The sequence below is a fragment of the Chiloscyllium plagiosum genome, chromosome 5 (genome assembly GCF_004010195.1).
Source record: "Chiloscyllium plagiosum isolate BGI_BamShark_2017 chromosome 5, ASM401019v2, whole genome shotgun sequence".
Taxonomy (NCBI): Eukaryota; Metazoa; Chordata; class Chondrichthyes; order Orectolobiformes; family Hemiscylliidae; genus Chiloscyllium; species Chiloscyllium plagiosum.
Window position 1 is genome coordinate 10,072,167 of NC_057714.1, and position 17,828 is coordinate 10,089,994.

At 41.4% G+C, this 17,828-nt stretch overlaps 1 protein-coding gene across 3 annotated transcripts in view; it reads right to left on the bottom strand.

Annotated features, from left to right (window-relative positions):
• LOC122549709 (dual 3',5'-cyclic-AMP and -GMP phosphodiesterase 11A-like) overlaps nucleotides 1-17,828 on the bottom strand; it is a 298,915-nt gene that overhangs the window by 190,845 nt on the left and 90,242 nt on the right. For 2 of the 3 annotated variants that reach the window (XR_006311644.1, XM_043689585.1), the window contains exon 2: nucleotides 3,792-3,950. The exons of the other annotated variant lie outside the window; for it this stretch is intronic. Coding sequence is in view for 1 of the 2 variants with exons in the window: in XM_043689585.1 (XP_043545520.1) it covers nucleotides 3,792-3,950 (159 nt within the window). In the remaining variant the exon portion in view is untranslated. The remainder of the gene's footprint in view (nucleotides 1-3,791; nucleotides 3,951-17,828) is intronic. 3 annotated transcript variants of the gene reach the window in all.

Consider the following 17,828-nt stretch of genomic DNA (forward strand, 5'->3'; position numbering starts at 1 on the left):
GGATGGTGTGGATCTGACAAGGATGTCACGGAGGGAATTGTCTCTCCTGAATGCAGATCGGGTTGGGGAGGGAAATATATCCTGGACTGTTTGTAGGTGGCAGAAGTCACGGAGGATGATGCAATGTATAAAGAGGTTGGTGGGGTGGAAGGTTCAAGAGCGGAGACTCATAGGCCTATAAGAGTGCTCATGGCTATCCCTTTGATTTGGAGAAAGTGGGAGGATTGGAAGGAGAAGTTGTTGAGGGTGAGGACTTGTTCAGCCAGGTGGATGAGGGTGTCAGTGGAAGGGTACTTGTTGGTTCAGCGTCAGAGGAAGAATCGGAAGGCTGGGAGTCCTTTGTCGTGGTGGGTTAGTGTGCAGAGGGACTGGGTGTCCATGGTGAAGATAAGGCATTGAGTGCTAGGGCTCATGGACACTGGAATGGGTCCCAGCTATGCCTGTCTCTTTATCAGGTATGTGGAGCAGTCCATCTTCTGCAGTTACACCGGCACCATTCCCCACCTTTTCCTCTGCTACATCGATGACTATATTGGCACTACCTCACGCTCCCACGAGGAAATTGAACAGTTCATCAAACTCACAAAACCTTCCACCCGACCTCAAATTCACCTGTCGAGAATGTGGTGTTCAAAAAGCACAGCAGGTCAGGCAGCATCTGAGGAGCAGGAGAATCGACATTTTGGGCATAAACCCTTCATCAGGAATCAGCCCTCCCTCAAATTCACCTGGACTATTTTGGACACCTCCCTCCCCTTCCTGGACCTCTTCATCTCCACCTCCAGCGACAGACGAAACATGGTAATTTCCTGCACAGCCATTGACCTCCACAGCTACCTGGACTACACCTCCTCCCACCCTGCGGCGTGTAAAATGCCATCCCTTTTCCTCCACCTCCACTGCATCTGTTCCCAGAAGGACCAATTTTAACATGGAACATATCAGATGGTCTCCTTCTTCAAAGACTGCAATTTCCCCTCCTTTCTAGTTGATGATGCTCTCCAGCACACCTCCTCCACTTCCTGCTCTTCTGCCCTTGAACCGCACCCCTTCAATTGCAACATGGACAGAACCCCACTGGCCCTCAACTTCCAACCCACTAACCTCCCCAGGAAGTGCAAAAGCTGTGCCCACACACCTTCCCCTTCACCTCCATCCAAGGCCCCAAAGGGTCTTTCCACATCCAACAGAAATTTACCTGTACTTCCACACACGTTATCTACTGTATCCGTTGCATCCAATGTGGTCTCCTCTACATCAGGGAGACAGGATGCCAACTTGTGGAACGCTTCAGAGAACATCTCTGGGACACCTGCATCAACCAACCCCATCGCCCCGTGGTGAACACTTTAACTCCCCCTCCCACTCTACCAAGGACATGCAGGTCCTGGGCCTCCTCCATCGCCAAACCCTCCACCCGACACCTGGAGGAAGAACACCTCATCTTCCTACAACCACATGGGACCAATGTGGATTTCACCAGTTTCCTAATTTCCCCTCCCCCTACCTTATGCCAGTCCCAAGCCTCCATCTCAGCACTGTGCCTTGTCCATCTTCCTTCCTTCCTACCCATCTGCTCCACCCTCCCCTCTAGCCTATCACTTCCACCTGCACCTTCATCTACCTATCACATTTCCAGCTACCTTCACCCCAGCCCCACATCCTTATACAGGTTTATAAAATCATGAGGGGCATGGATAGGATAAACAGACAAGGTATTTTCCCTCGGATGGGGTAGTTCAGAATTAGAGGGCATAGGTTTAGAGTGATAGAGGAAAGATATAAAAGAGACTGAGGGGCAAGTGTTTCACGCAGAGGGTGGTATGTGTATGGAATGAGCTGCCAGAGGATGTGGTGGAGGCTGGTACAATTGCAACATTTAAAAGTCATCTGGATGGGTATATGAATAGAAAAGGTTTGGAGAGATATGGGCCAAGTGCTGGAAAATGGGACTAGATTAGATTGGGATATTTAGTTATAGAGTCATAGAGATGTACAGCATGAAAACAGACCCTTCAGTCCAACCCGTCCATGCCGACCAGATATTCCAACCCAATCTAGTCCCACCTGCCAGGACCCGGCCCACATCCCTTCAAACCCTTCCTATTCATATACCCATCCAAATGCTTCTTAAATATTGCAATTGTACCAGCCTCCACCACTTCCTCTGGCAGCTCATTCCATACACGTACCACCCTCTGCATGAAAAAACTTTGTCTATTTACCCTATCAATTCCCCTCATAATTTTGTAAACCTCTATAAGGTCACCCCTCAGCCTCCGACACTCCAGGGAAAACAGCCCCAGCCACCTGTGACTCCACTTTCAAGGAGCTATGAACCTTCACTCCAAGGTCTCTTTGTTCAGCAACACTCCCTAGGACCTTACCATTAAGTGTATAAGTCCTGCTAAGATTTGCTTTCTCAAATTGCAGCACCTCGCATTTATCTGAATTAAACTCCATCTGCCACTTCTCAGCCCATTGGCCCATCTGGTCAAGATCCTGTTGTAATCTGAGATAACCCTCTTCGCTGTCCACTACACCTCCAATTTCGGTCGGCATGGACAAGGTGGACCAAAAGGTCTGTTTCCATGCTGTACATCTTTTTGATCTTATGATTTATTCATTTTCTAATGTCAGTATATTAGTTATGATCCTAAGTTCATTGAGCTATCCATCTTAGGCTAAGAACATTAAAAATAACAGCTGGGGTAGACATTTTAACCCTTCGAGCCTGCCCAGCCATTCTATAAGATCATGGCTGATCTGCTCCAGGCTTCAACTCCTCTTTTGTGCCAGCTCCTCAGAGCTCTCAACTGCTCGATATTACAAAAATCTACTTCATTTTAAAATACTTTCCTTGATCCAGTCTCCACAACTTTTTGGAGTGCAGAACTCAAGACGTGCACTATCCTCAGAGAAAAAGCTCCTTCACATCTCAAGAGTGTCCTGTAATTCTGTAGCTATCTTGCTTGTTCAAGAAATATCTTTTCAATATCTACTCTGTTAAAACCCCTCAATCTTGCATGTTTCAATAAGATCACTGTTCTTGATAAGGCAAGCTCTCCATCCTTGGATTCAGCTTAGTAGATCAGGAGATGTATTATCTCCAATGCCAGTTTATTCTAAATTTGAAAACAAAAATTTGCACACAGTGCCTCAAGTGTGGACTTTGCAATTCTCTGTGCAGTTGGAGCGAAACAGCCCTATGTTTAAATTCCAGCTTCTAATAATAGAATCAGAGACTCATACAGCATGGAAACAGACCCTTCAGCCAATAAAGGCCTACATGTAATTTGCCTTCCTACACTTTGTTGCCCATATCTTCCAGTCATAACAACTGATTGATAATTGCATATTTTGTTGAGATAAGATCAATACATCAACAAAATTATCAATGGAAACTTCCAGTAAACCTTGTCGTAAAAATATATATTGTAATTATTCTCAAATAAGTCATGTAACTCCAGAATTTGGCACTATAAACTAAATACGAAGTCATGCAATGAATGAACTTCCTTAAAGTTCTATCCAATACATCAAAGAATATTAGCATTTAAATACCCTTTTGAAATAAATGTGGCTAATATTTGCACAGTAGAATGAAAGCATTTATAATGAAATAGCGAACTTGATTTTTTTTTCTTCCAAACATCGTTAGTTTTTAATTCAAAAGGACATTTGTTTTTTGGTGTTAATGTCTTGAGTGCCCCAAATTTAAGTGAAACAATTTACAACATAGACACTTATTACAAATGAAAAATTGGACCTGTGCCAGGTAGAGTTCTTACTTTTTCATCATCATCAGTGAAAGGGACTCCTGCAGGGTTTTTGTTGATGGCTTGTGCTACCCCGATAATCTCCCCATCACAGTTCTGGATCGGCATGCACAGAATGGACTTTGTCTTATAACCCGCCAACTTGTCAATTTCATCACTAAATCGATGATCCTTCAAAAAGAAAACCAGCAGATTATTTGTTTGCATCCCAACAGCAACAACAATAAAAGCCATTTTTTAATTCTTTACAACAATATTGTTCAATCAATCTGAAGATGCAGCCATTAAACAACACGATTCTATATCATTTTACTGAAATCCGATTAAAGGCCTGCTTCGTTGCATGCCAGGTTGAACCAAGTTGGAAGAGAATCATATTCAGACAAGGGGAAGAGAGATCAGATTGACCTAGGAAGTGAGGTGGTATTAGAGATGCTGGTGGGTTAAAAGTGGACAAATCCTCAGGTCCAAAAGAGCTTTTTCCCAGGCTGCTCTGGGATATGAGGGAGGAAGTTACAGGCCTTATGACACAAAGTTTTAATTCTTTTCTGCTCACTGGGAAGGTGTCAGGAGGGAGGATAGCTAGTGCACTTCCACTTTCAAGAAAAATGATTGACATAAACCAGAAAATGACAGATCAGTGAATCTCATATCAGTGGCAGGGATACTACTGAAGAAAATTGTGAAGGAGAGAATTAATCTCCACTTGGAAATGCCAGGTTCGATCAGGGATAGTCAGCATGGCTTTGTCAGAAGAAGGTCATGCCTAACATATTTGATAGAATTTCTCAAGGAGGTGATAAAGTTGTGTAAATGAGGGCAGTGCAGCTGATGTAGTTTATCTGGATTTCAGCAAAGCCTTTGACAAGATCCCACATGGGAGACTGATAAATATGATAAAAGCATATGGAAACCATGGTAACCCGACAAATTGGATACAAAATTTGCTGAGAAGTATGATGCAGAGGACAACGGCAGAAGGCTGTTTGTGTGTCTGGAAGCCAGTGCCCACTGGGGTAACATTGGATCAGTGCTGAATGCCTTGCTGTTCGTGATACATATAGAAGAGTTAGAAATCACACACCACCAGGTTATAGTCCAACAGATTTATTTGGAAGCACTAGCTTTCGGAGGGGTGCTCCTTCATCAGGTGGTTGTTGAGTCTTATAACCTGGTGTTGTGTGATTTTTAACTTTGTAGACCCCAGTCCAACACCGGCACCTTCAAATATAGAAGAGAACAAAGGGGGAGGTTTGATATGCAAGTTAGTTCTGACACAATGGAAGAAGGTCTTAGGTTACAGGAGGATTGTCAGATCAGCATGATCCTATTGAATGGTGGAGCAGACTCAAGAAGTTAAACAGCCTACTCCTGTTCTTATTTCTTAAGGTCATTTGGTTATGGACACAGATAGGTTGGTCAGATGGACAGATCCGTGACAGATGAAATTTAACACTGAAAAGTGTGAGATGATGCACTTTGGAAGTTATAACAAGACAAGGGAGTATTCAATGAATGGCAAGACATTAGGGAACTCAAAGGAACAGAGGGATCTTGAGGTGCTTGTTCACAGATTCCTGAAGGCAGCAGCTGAAAGGTTACCAGGTTAGTTCAGATTGAAGGGCTCCTGCCCGAAACGTTCATTTTCCTGTTCCTCAGATACTGCCTGACCTGCTGTGCTTTTCCAGCACCACTCTAATCTTGACTCTGATCTCCAGCGTCTGCAGTCCTCACTTTCACCTAGGTTAGTCCAGAAGGCATGTGGAACACTTGCCTTCATTAATTGTGGCACAGCTGAAAAGGGTGGGGACGTTATGATGGAGCTGTACAAAGCTTTGGATAGGCCACATGTTGTTCTGGTCACTGCAATATAGGAAGGAAGAGAGTCACCAGGATGTCGTCTGAAGGACTTTTGCCTGAAACGTCGATTTTCCTGCTTCTCAGCTGCTGCCTGACCTGCTGTGCTTTTCCAGTACCACTCTAATCTTGACATGTTGTCTGGGATGGAATAACTTAGTTATGAAGAGAGGCTCAGCTCAGATTGTTTCCTTTAAAGCAGAGAAGGCTGAGAGGGGACCCAGTTGATGTATATAATTTTATGAAGGGTAGATAGAAAGCAGCCGTATCCTTTAGTCAAAGGGTCAATAACTAGGGAGTATAATTTTAAGGTGAAAAGCAAAAGGTCGATTTGAGTGTGAGATACTGTATTCTAAGTCCCTGCAATAACCCACTCTCAAGTGCTTCATATTTATTCATTCATAACTCCTTCACTAACTCACTCACAAACGAACACTACGTTCCCATTTCATTCATTCGTAACTCCCTACTATAACACGGTTTCATTCATTCATTTATAAAACAGTGGTTCTGTAGTATATTTTACTACCATAAAATAGACCAAATTTAAAACAACCCTTTCTAATCAAAAGAACCCTTTCAAACCCATCACTGCATTTTCACACCTTGTTAGCCCTTGCTAGAAGTCTAGCATACAGAACAATACCATCCCCACCATCATGTCTCCACGAAACACTGTAATATTAATCAGCCCTAACCAACCATCTCCCGGACCTGAATAAATTACAGAACACAAAACAGTTTCCCCAATTAGCATGTACTTGTTAAATACCTTCTATCCCTTTAAGAAACTAATTGACAAAACTGCGCTTAAGTGAAATTGAATGAATGAATGAAACTCATACTGTCAAATCATAAACAAACCTCACACTCCTGCTGCTGTCATCAGTTCAATATCCTTTAGTCTCTTATTAAGTTCAGGTATAATGTCTAACTTATTTACAGCATCTCGGCCTAGTATTTTTACTAACATTTACTAACTTAAAAGACAAAAGGACTAACACCTCTTAATTATAAGAGCAGGCTGGACAAACACACTTAATCCAACAAAAATAACAGCCAGCACTTAATTTATGTTTATAACCTCGTGTCTCCCAGGACAGAAGCCCCTCAAACCTTTGTGTACTATAGATAAAAGGTGCAGCACAGTAGTAATGGAATTCTAATATATGTGAGTCATGATGTGGAGGAGCCGGTGTTAGACTGGGGTGGACAAAGTTAAAAATCACACAACACCAGGTTCTAGTGTGCTTCCAATTAAACCTGTTGGACTATAACCTGGTGTTGTGTGATTTTTAACTTATTTACAGCATCTCGGCCTAGTATTTTTACTAACATTTACTAACTTAAAAGACAAAAGGACTAACACCTCTTAATTATAAGAGCAGACTGGACAGACACACTTAATCCAACAAAAATAACAGCCAGCACTTAATTTATGTTTATAACCCACTTCGTGTCTCCCAGGACAGAAGCCCCTCAAACCTTTGTGTACTATAGATAAAAGGTGCAGCACCGTAGTAATGGAATTCTAATATATGTGAGACTGGGGTGGACAAAGTTAAAAATCACACAACACCAGGTTATAGTCCAACAGGTTTATTTGCAAGCACTAGCTTTCATAGTGTTGAAACCACCTGATGAAGGAGCAGCACTCCGAAAGCTAGTGCTTCCAAATTAGCCTGTTGGATTATAATCTGGTGTTTGATTTTTAACTTAATTGTAGGTAAGAAGTGTGAACAAAAGGGTAATTGAAAGAATTGTATTTTGGGATTCTATAGCCGGCTCGAACTTGCGCTACTTGCGGTTGCTTGCGCTGAATCACTCAACGATTTCAGTCGCTATTTGAACACAATCCCACATGAGGAGAAATATTTTCACCCAGAGGGTGGTGGGAATCTCTAATGCACTGCCTGGGAGGATGGCTGAGGGGGAAAACTTCACTCCTTTTAAACATTACTTGGGCAAGAACCGTCCCTTCAATTGCTGTAAAGTGGGATTAGTCCAGATTTAGAGCAGATATCTTTTGTGCAGATTTGATGGGCCAAAGGGCTTCTTCTATACTGTACGATTTTATGATTCAAGGACAGATATAGTTCTTGCCATTGTGAGATCATGAGTAGCCTAAATCACACTCTGGGCATCTTGAGGAAAGATTTGGCCTATTATGCTCCGGACTCTCGCTTTCCACAAGCACAAACATCCTCCAAAATTTGATGCCACTGCTGACCTTGTGTTGGGAGGCGAGCTTTGATATTCAAAACTTTTCACTGCCTTCTTGCATATTCCCCACTGTTACAGCTGGAAAGCTGATCTCTAGATAATGCTTTGTAATTAAAGCAGTCCAGCCCTAAGTTTTGGAGCAAATTTTAAAGTAAACACAGCAGATGCTAGAAATTCAAAATAAAGGCAGAAAATGCTGGAGAAACACAGCAGATCTGGCAGCATCTGTGGAAAAAGAAACACAAAGTTAATGTTTCAAGTCTTTTATCACTGTTCAAAGAGAAATGATATTGAACTTGAAAGGTTTACTCTATTAATTCCTGAGCTGGTAGAGATCTGATAAAGGGTCAGAGTCATGCAGCTAGGAAACAGGCCTTTTGGCCCAACACGTCCATGCCGACCAAGTTTCCTAAACTGAGTCCCATTTTCCAGTGTTTGGCCCATATCCCTCTAAATCTTTCCTCTCCACGTAGCTGTACAAATGTTTTATATATGCCATAATTGTACCTGCCTCTACCACTTCCTCTGGCAGCTCGTTCCATATATGCAGCACCCTCTAATGTGAAAAAGGTTATCTTAGAGTACAATGGGATCTTGATCAACTGGACCAGTGACAAAGGAATGGCAAATGGAGTTTAATTCAGATAAATGCAAGGTCCCTTTTAAATCCTTCCCCTCTTACCTTAAACACATGCTCTCTAGTTTTAGAGTTCCCTACCCTGGGGGAAAGACCTTGGCTACACACCTTATCTGCGCCTGTCATTATTCTGTAAATCTCTGTAAGGTTACCAGACAGCCTCCTGTACTCCAAGGAAACAGTCTCAGCCTGTACAACCATCTCCCTATAATGCAAGGAATTGGTGGGATCCTTGTAAATCTTTTTACACCCTTTCCAGTTTAATAATATCTTTCCTTTGGCATGGGGGAATTGTATGCAGTGCTCCAAATATGGCCTTACCAATGTCTTAGAGAGTTGTAACATGATGTTCCAACTCCTGTACTCAGTGCTCTGACTGATGAGGGCAAGTATGCAAAATGCATTCTTCATCACACTGCCTACATGTGATGCTACTTTCAAGGAACTATGTACCTGCAGCTCCAGGCATCTCTGTTTGAGAACACTCCCCAGGGCCCTACCATTAACTGTGTAAGCCCTGCCCTGTTTTGTCTTACCAAAATGCAACAGCTTTATCTGATTTAATCTCCATTTGACACGCCTTGGCTCACTGGCCCAAATGATCAAGATCCTGTTGTACTCTTAGATAAACTTAACAATCCACTGTACCACCACTAAAATTGGCCTTGTCCCAATTTAGAACTTTAACTTGTGGACGAGGGCTATCCTTTTCCATAACAATTTAAAAACTAATAGAATGTCAAACGCTCCCCCATTAAACACCTCAGAGACTTGTTCTGCCTTATTTCCGAACAGAAGGTCAGATTTTACCCCTTTTCGAGGACAGCCATCTCTATACTGATTGAGAAAGTTTTTTTGAACTTTTCCATAACAATTTAAAAACTAATAGAATGTCAAAAGCTCCCCCATTAACACCTCAGAGACTTGCTCTGCCTTATTTCCGAACAGAAGGTCAGATTTTACCCCTTTTCGAGGACAGCCATCTCTATACTGATTGAGAAATTTTTTTTGAACTTACAACACTCCATTCAAGCCCTTAATGCTATGGCACTCCCAGTCTACGTTTGGAAAGTTAAAATCCCCCATCATTACAACCCTATTACTCTTACCTGTGATCTCCCAACATTACTCTTCAATTTCCCATTGACTATTAGGGGACCTATATCAAATCCTATCAAAGCTGATCACTCCCTTCTTTTTCTCATTTCCATCCATTACAGTTTCAGCAGATGATCCCTAAGGAATATCCTCTCCAGTTCTGACGTGATGTTTTCCCTAGTTAAAAATGGCATTTGCCTCCCCTTCTATCCTTCCAATCCATACCCTGTAACATTGAGCTGTCCCTCCCTCAGCCATGTTTCTCTATTAGCTATGGTATCCCCACCCCATGCCTCCATCCATGCCCTGAGTTCATCTGCCTTATCTGTCAGGTCTCTTGCCTTGAAATAAATGTAGTTTAAGTTATCAGTTTTCCCTCATTCCCTGCCATGCTCTTGTCTGCCTTGTCTATCTAACTTGAACTCTTTAACTTCCAGGAGATAGTGAGAACTGCAGATACTGGAGAGTTAGAGTGGATAAAGAGTAAAGCTGGAATAAGCACAGCAGGTCAAGCAGCATCGGAGAAGGGGAGTTGACATTTCAGGTCAGAATCTTGCATCCTGATGAAAGGTTCCGACCTGAAACATTAATTCCCCTTCTCCTCTGATGCTGTTTGACCTGATGTGCTTTTTCCAGCTTTACTCTTTATCCACTCTAACTTCTACATCAGCCTTAACCTTCTCTGTTGTCTCACTACTGCTTACAGTCCCACCCTCTGCCAGATTAGTTTTCTCTCTCTATGTCTTGTTCAAAGCCCTAAGCTGTTTTAAAAAACTGCTACCCTAGAACCAATCATGTAATTGTTGACAAGCAGAAGGGCTTCGCCATAGATAACTGGTCACTAATATAGAGTCCAATCAGCTTCTTGCTGCCAACCATAGCTTCATCTGCACACATCCCTTTGGCTCCAGCACATCAGTAATCATGTTTTAACCATGCTCAAACAAGCTGCTGTGTAAACAATGCTTGCAATGAGCGTCAGTTTATGTGCTTTCAAAAAATGCATCAATCCGATAGCAATTCTTGATTTTAAATTTGTTTTTTTCTCATTTCAGTCCGCAATTAAACCATGGGGAAAAAAATAAAGACAATATCCACACCAACATATTTGATGGTATGGAAGATATCATATGCCATATAGATAACATCCTCATCCATGGGTCCATGAAAGCTGAAGCAGACTACATGGTAACTAGAGTCTTAAGAAAAGCTCATGGTCAGTTTCAATTTTAACCAGTAATCATAAGACGTATGCAAAAAAATTCTCACAGCCCAGTTTGTTAAATTTTCTTCTTCAATTATGGCACATCTTTGTTCCAGGTCAGGCAGAGATCTGGAAGTGAGGTAGATTGGTTCATTACAATGAACTTGAAATGAAACGGTTTCCAGACTTGTGGATGATGCACCTGCCAGTGTTCTCATTTTGGAAGATCAAGTTCGTGATGTCGAGGCACCTCAAGTGAAATAAGTATTTCCTTGATTTTGTCATACGAGTGCTGTTGATACTTAACCCTGCACCACACCTGATCACTAACCTGGGCTAAATGGATCAAGAATTTTGCTAGCTAGTTCACCACGCACATACACTACTGCAGTTCTGTAATATGTCTGGGTGGTAGAAGGGTCCCGATGGCTTCTGTTTCTGTGAGCCTACTGTTGAGCCCTCATTCTCAAAACTTTAGTTATTGGCTTTGAGAATTCACACTTGTCAACATGCTGCACCCACGAATGGAGAGGTAAACAAAAACTTTGCCACCCCACCTCAACACACACACACACACACACACACACACACACACACACACACACACACACACACACACACACACACACACACACACCAATATGAAATATTTAAATGCAAGTGTACAATTATGGTTGGAGAAGTGTGTGTCACAAACATACAGAGTGACTAACTTGTGAAAATACATGGGTCCAAAAATATTTAGCTTCGTGACAATAGCATGACATGGTTAAGGTGGTTGATATAACATGGAGGAATTTTTAGATCATTAAGGCATTGACATATACCACGTAGAGAAATTGATTTTATAATAATTAAGTTAAAATTTGCAATGAGAGTAAAAGGAATAGAACAAAATTAAGAGTTAGAGTCAGAGATGTACAGCACAGAAACAGACTCCATACCAATCAGATATCTCAACCTCATCTAGTCCCATTTGCCAGCATATCCCTCCAAACCCTTCCTATTAGTTTACCTATCTAGATGCCTTTTAAATGTTGCCATTGTACAAGTCACCACCCCTTCCTATGGCATACTCTCACCACCATCTGTGTGAATAAGTTGCCCCTTAGGTCCCTTTTATACCTTTCCCCTCTCACCCTAAACCTATGCCCTCTAGTTCTGGACTCCAGCACCCCAGGGAAAAGACTTTGTCTATTTATCCTATCCATGCCCCTCATGATTTTATAAACCTCTATAAGGTCTCCCCTCAGCCTCCGACACTCCAGGGAAAACAGCCCTAGCCTATTCAGTTTCCTCCTATAGCTCAAATCCTCCAACCCTGGCAACATCCTTGGAAATCTTTTCTGAACCCTTTCAAGTTTCACAACATCTTTCCAAAAGGAAGGAGACCAGAATTGCATGCAATATTCCAACAGTGGCCTAAACAATGTCCTGTTCAACCACAACATGAACTCCCAACTCCTGTACTGAATGCTTTGTCCAACAAAGGAAAGCGTACTACACGCCTTCTTCACTACCCTATCTACCTGCGACTCCACTTTCAAGGAGCTATGACCCTGCATTCCAAGGTGTCTTTGTTCAGCAACACTCCTGAGGACGTTACTATTAAATGTATAAGTCCCATTAAGATTTGCTTTCCAAAAATGCAACACCTCGCATTTATCTAAATTAAACTCCATCTGCCACTTTTCAGCCCATTGGCTCATCTGGTCAAGATCCTGGTGTAATCTGAGGTAACCTTTTTCACTGTCCACTACACTCCAATGTTGGTGTCATCTGCAAACTTACTAACTGTACCTCTTATGCTCACATCCAAATCATTTATATAAATGACAAAAAGTAGTGGACCCAGCACCGATCCTTGTGGCACTTCACTGGTCATAGCCTCCAGTCTAAAAATCAACCCTCCACCACCACCCTCTGTCTTCTACCTTTGAGCCAGTATCCAAATGGCGAGTTCTCCCTGTATCCCGTGAGATCTAATCTTGCTAATCAGTCTCCCATGGGGGACCTTGTCGAATGCCTTACTGAAGTCCATATAGATCACGTCCACTGCTCTGCCCTCATCAATCTTCTTTGATACTTTTTTGTGTTAGGTAATTAAAGGGTTAGGAAACAATTGGGAATATTTACTGTATGGATACATGTGAGGGAGGAACTGGAAAATTACTAGATGAGAAACTGACTCAGGCATTTTTCCAACTCAAGGTAGGACAGCAGCATTGAGTTATTTTTCAATAATTTAACCTGATTAAACAAACGAGGAATTAAATTGTGCGTAATCAAGGTTAGTTGTAAAGCACTATCTGTAAGGACAAGTAGACAGATGGCCAGGTCAAAAAATAACGTCATGGGTTTATGATTTTATGACTTTATAGTTTTAATGTAAACTTCAGCTAACAAAATGTATGGATGCTTGGAAATAAAATTCCTTTTAATCAAGGACATGGCTCTGTACTTACATTATATAATATTCAGCAGTAATAGAAGATTTAGTTCAGTAATCTTTGTATTTGCATTTTTATGTAACTTTATCACTCTACCTTGGCAAATGGGACGAGGTCAGATTGGAGCCGGCAAGTTGGACCGAAGGGTCTGTTTCCTTGCTCTAATTACAACAACAGTGCTGTAATAACTTAAACCTTACGCTGTTTAAAGAAAATAACTGCTGCAGTTTTTTAAAAACTGAAATACTTCAAAAATTAAAAGGTAGCTTAATAAAGCTATACAAATTCATAGTTCATGGGCCATCCAGGGCACATGATTGGTTTGGTCATGACAGTAGTTATGTTCAATAAGCCCTGCTAGTGTTCACACACCTGAATGTAGACCAGATCCTCCTGTATTGATGAGTCTACTCCTGATCTAAGAGTTTGCCTTCTGATTTAGGTAAATAGCTTGTAAAAACCATCACAGGCAAATGACCATAGAAACTTTCCTTTCTTAGCAATCAAAGTGACATCAAGGTAGAAAAGTCCTAGACATAAATCAGTACAATTTGGATTGCAGAAAAACAGTTTAATATGGTCCATGCAACTGATAATACAGGTTGTGTCAACATGATAGGTACCAAATGTAGCACAGTAAATGGTTCAGAAAAATAGATGACTCAGAACATGGTTTCAATCTGAACTATGAAAATCAGACAAATAGGAATACAGATTCAACCTAGAAAAGGACAAGTCAGATTTGATGTCAGGAAATAGAATAATTGAATGGAATGATTAGGTTAGTTTATACTAAAAAAAAGTAAACTGCAAAATAAAAGTTAATCTGTGGGTAAAGGGTGGCACGGTGGCTCAGTGGTTAGCTGAGGTCCACTTTCGATTACAGCCTTGGGCGACTGTCTGTGTGGAGTTTGCACTTTCTCCCCGTGTCTGCGTGGGTTTCCTCCGGGTGCTCCGGTTTCCTCCCACAGTCCAAAGGTGTGCAGGTCAGGTGAATTGCCCATAGGGTTAAGTGCATTAGTCAGAGGGAAATGGGTCTGGGTGGGTTACTCTTCGGAGGGTCGGTGTGGACTAGTTGGGCCAAAGGGCCTGTTTCCACACTGCAGGGAATCTAATCTAATCTGTGAATGAAGGTTCTTTTTGCATTGAGGAACTAAAATTTGTTGAAAGGCCTTTCTTTTTCATCATTCTTCACTGAGCTTGTGCTTTCAGCAGACTCTTCACAAATCATTCTGAAAAGAGTGGAGTTGCTGAGCAGACAGTGTGTTCTCTTCCTTCATCTCAATAACACATATTGCCATGATGTTGCATATAGAACTATCACAAAACTTTATACAAATTCTTTCACAGATTCTATCATAGCCTTAGGCTGTAAAGAAGCAGTCATAAATTGGAAGATAAGGTCATTTTGTATCTTTGCAATGGAGCCAATTTTGCAGCATGCTGTTAAACTTAGCTAAGCAGTCCATTGCACTGTGGACAACGTATACGGTCAAAATACAGAATGCTTGGTAATTGTGAAGTATTAAGTAAAATGAGTTAAAATATGCTTTCTACATGAAATGTTGATAAATCAAAAATGCCCCTTCATTCACGCAGTCATAGTGGATTCATTCCAGCCAACTTAAAACTATTAATGGATCTCAGGACATTTTAATGGCAGTTTTTCTTGTGGTGAAAGTCTGAATCATTTGGTCACCACTCCACTTTGTTTATGTTGTGGTATCAGCCACAACTACTAATTGGAATGTACTGCTGTTACCAATCCAACTTTCTATACTGAGTCCAAGGGCCTATTTAGTTCACAGAAATGGAGCACCATTGGTGAATCTTGACAAGAACAAACACTGGCCTTAACAAGATGCAATTTATTACAAAACAGCAATATGTTGGTTAGTTAGACATTACTACCAAAACTGTCAGGGGACACTCATGACACATCTTTCTCCACTAGGATCTCAACCCTTTCAGAACCATTATCTTGTACAGCAATGTCCTTCTCAGTGTATATAAAGAGCTGAGTGCCCTGCAAGTGTGACAAATGGAATCCTCCATAATTTCTTTCCCCACTTGATTTTACCTAAATGAATGCAGCATCACAATGCAAGCATTCAACTTGGCCTCAATGGGAAATAGAGGATTCAAAGTTTGGACCTCCATAGCATGACGAGTTAACTTTTCTTTCCTTCTCTTGGCCAACGCATATAGCTACATTGCTGACTTCAAGGGTTTGGTGTGTGTGTGTGCGTGCACGCGCGTGTGTGCAGTGTAATAATCAAGAAGATTCCTAAATGAATCTTCTCAGGACAGAAGTACAAGAGTGTACTAAATACTTCTATTTTTGGATGCAATATATAACATTTACATTTACTCCTCATCACTATTCTTTCACAGAGATATCACAATGAGAAGTCTTACTGAATGGAGGTGCTAACTGAGAATCTAGTAGTGAAGACACCACATTCACTTTGCAGCGCTCCTAATAGTCTGGTCATTAGAATAGATTCTGAGACTATTACATTCAGTGCATATTTCTACCTAATTGGGTTATCAGTACATTCACAACCAATAGATCTCCAATGATATTGTTTACAATGAGGACAATTTTAAGATAACTCACCAGACAGGGTATACATGGGATTCGATGGAATGCTGATATAATTAACCGAATGAAGCCAATTTTAATCAATGCTGTCAGTCAGGAAATTGACAGCAGTAGGTGTAATGTTCACTGAACATCTCACCGTAATTCACTTGCCTTCTCCTCCACAACCGCACCCCCATCCCCCTCTCTTGCTAAAGTCAACAGTAACACTAAACAAGGTAGAAGTTCTGGTAGGCAAAGGCATGCACAGGTCAGAGAATAAGGGTGTCTAAAAGGTATACGTTATTTTATTTTTATGGATTATTGCACAGAGATGTTAAGGAATGCAATTTTTAAAATTTCTCTTATTTCAGGATTTTGGATAAGAGGACAGTTTGATGGTTTGAATCAGAGATGTGGAAAATGTATGAAATGGTGCAGCAGTAGCAGCGCTGCAAGGATGATTTTGTGGGAACCAAAATCTTAATAGCTGCTCATGGAAAATCTGTATGTAGCAATGAAGTCCCGGATAACCCCGACCTTCTACCTTCGCCTCTTCCAGCCGCTCCTTGCCAAAGGCCTGGAGTGAGGACTGCATTTTCATGAGAACGTGCAGGATGAAGCAAGCTATCATGAACCCAAGGCACATTATGGTGCTCCCCTCGATGATTCAAGCAGCAGAAGCAAGGTTTTGAATGCCAGAATTTTGCTCCACAACAAACCTGGAAGCAGTATGGTTCTTATTTTAGGAATGCTGTCCGCATGTGGTCAAGTGGCAGACAGACGTCATGAAACATCCAGACAGTGGATAATCCTGTCACCAAGTAACCAGGCTCTGATTCATAGCTGGTGTGACAGTAACAGCTGAAGAAAAGCATCATGGCTGCTGTCAGAATATTCTGCAACAGGATTCTCTTTTCATCATCATGCACCTAGTACACATTGAGGGAGTAATATCACTTGCAATTTCAAGACAGAGTTGCAACATCCTCAGAGAGATGTAGATGCAAATGATATCTCCTTGCACATTGCAAATTCTATTACCTTCCAGATGACAGAAATTCAGTCATGTATTCATACCAAGAGTATTTCGTTGCCCAATTTCAATATTTTGTTGCTAGAAAATAGTGCAGCAGCAGATGGGATCTGACCATGACAGAATACTAGGAGGTGTAAAATTGGTTTGCAGTACATACGAGTAAATCTTCCTGGAGATAAGATGCTCAAGGAAAATAAGTAGTTAGGAAGGGAAGATGGATGCAACCACCATTAATTGCAAGTTCTCCTCCAAACGCACACCATCCTGACTTGGAACTATATCACCGTTCCTTCATTGTTACTGGGTCAAAATTCTGCAACTCTCTCCATAACCACACTGCAACATTCCTGCACCAAATGGATTGCAGCTGTTCAAGAATGAAGCTCACCATCACCTTCACAAGGGCAATTAGGTATGGGGAATAAATGCTGGCCTGACCATCGATGCCCACATCCCCATGAGAAAATTTAAAAATTAATCAGTAAGAAAGACAAGGAGCAACAGAGAGTAAATTCACCTAATTGGAGGAATGCCAATTTTAGTGTGGAAACAATGGTCTGTCCCAGATAATTCAGAACCAAACATTGACAGGCAAAACTGAAATAGAACAATGATGCCAGAGAGTTATTTGTTCCAGACTGGAGGAAGGTTTATACTGAAGTTATTCAGCAGTGGTTATCTGACAACTTCATAATATGCGTTAATGACCTATAATTGGGTGTACAAAATTTACAAATTAGGGAATGTAGTGAATTAATTGAAAATTATGATGGATTTCAATAGGCTGATGGCTGATGGAATGGGTCAGCACATTGCAGATAAAATTTAATGCAAAATATATATCAATATATTTTGATGGGAAGAAAGAGTCGATGCAATAGAAGCTGAGGGACATGATTGTAATGGTGGCGCAAGATCAGAGAAATGACGGAAAGTATATGAGAAAATGGCAGAGCA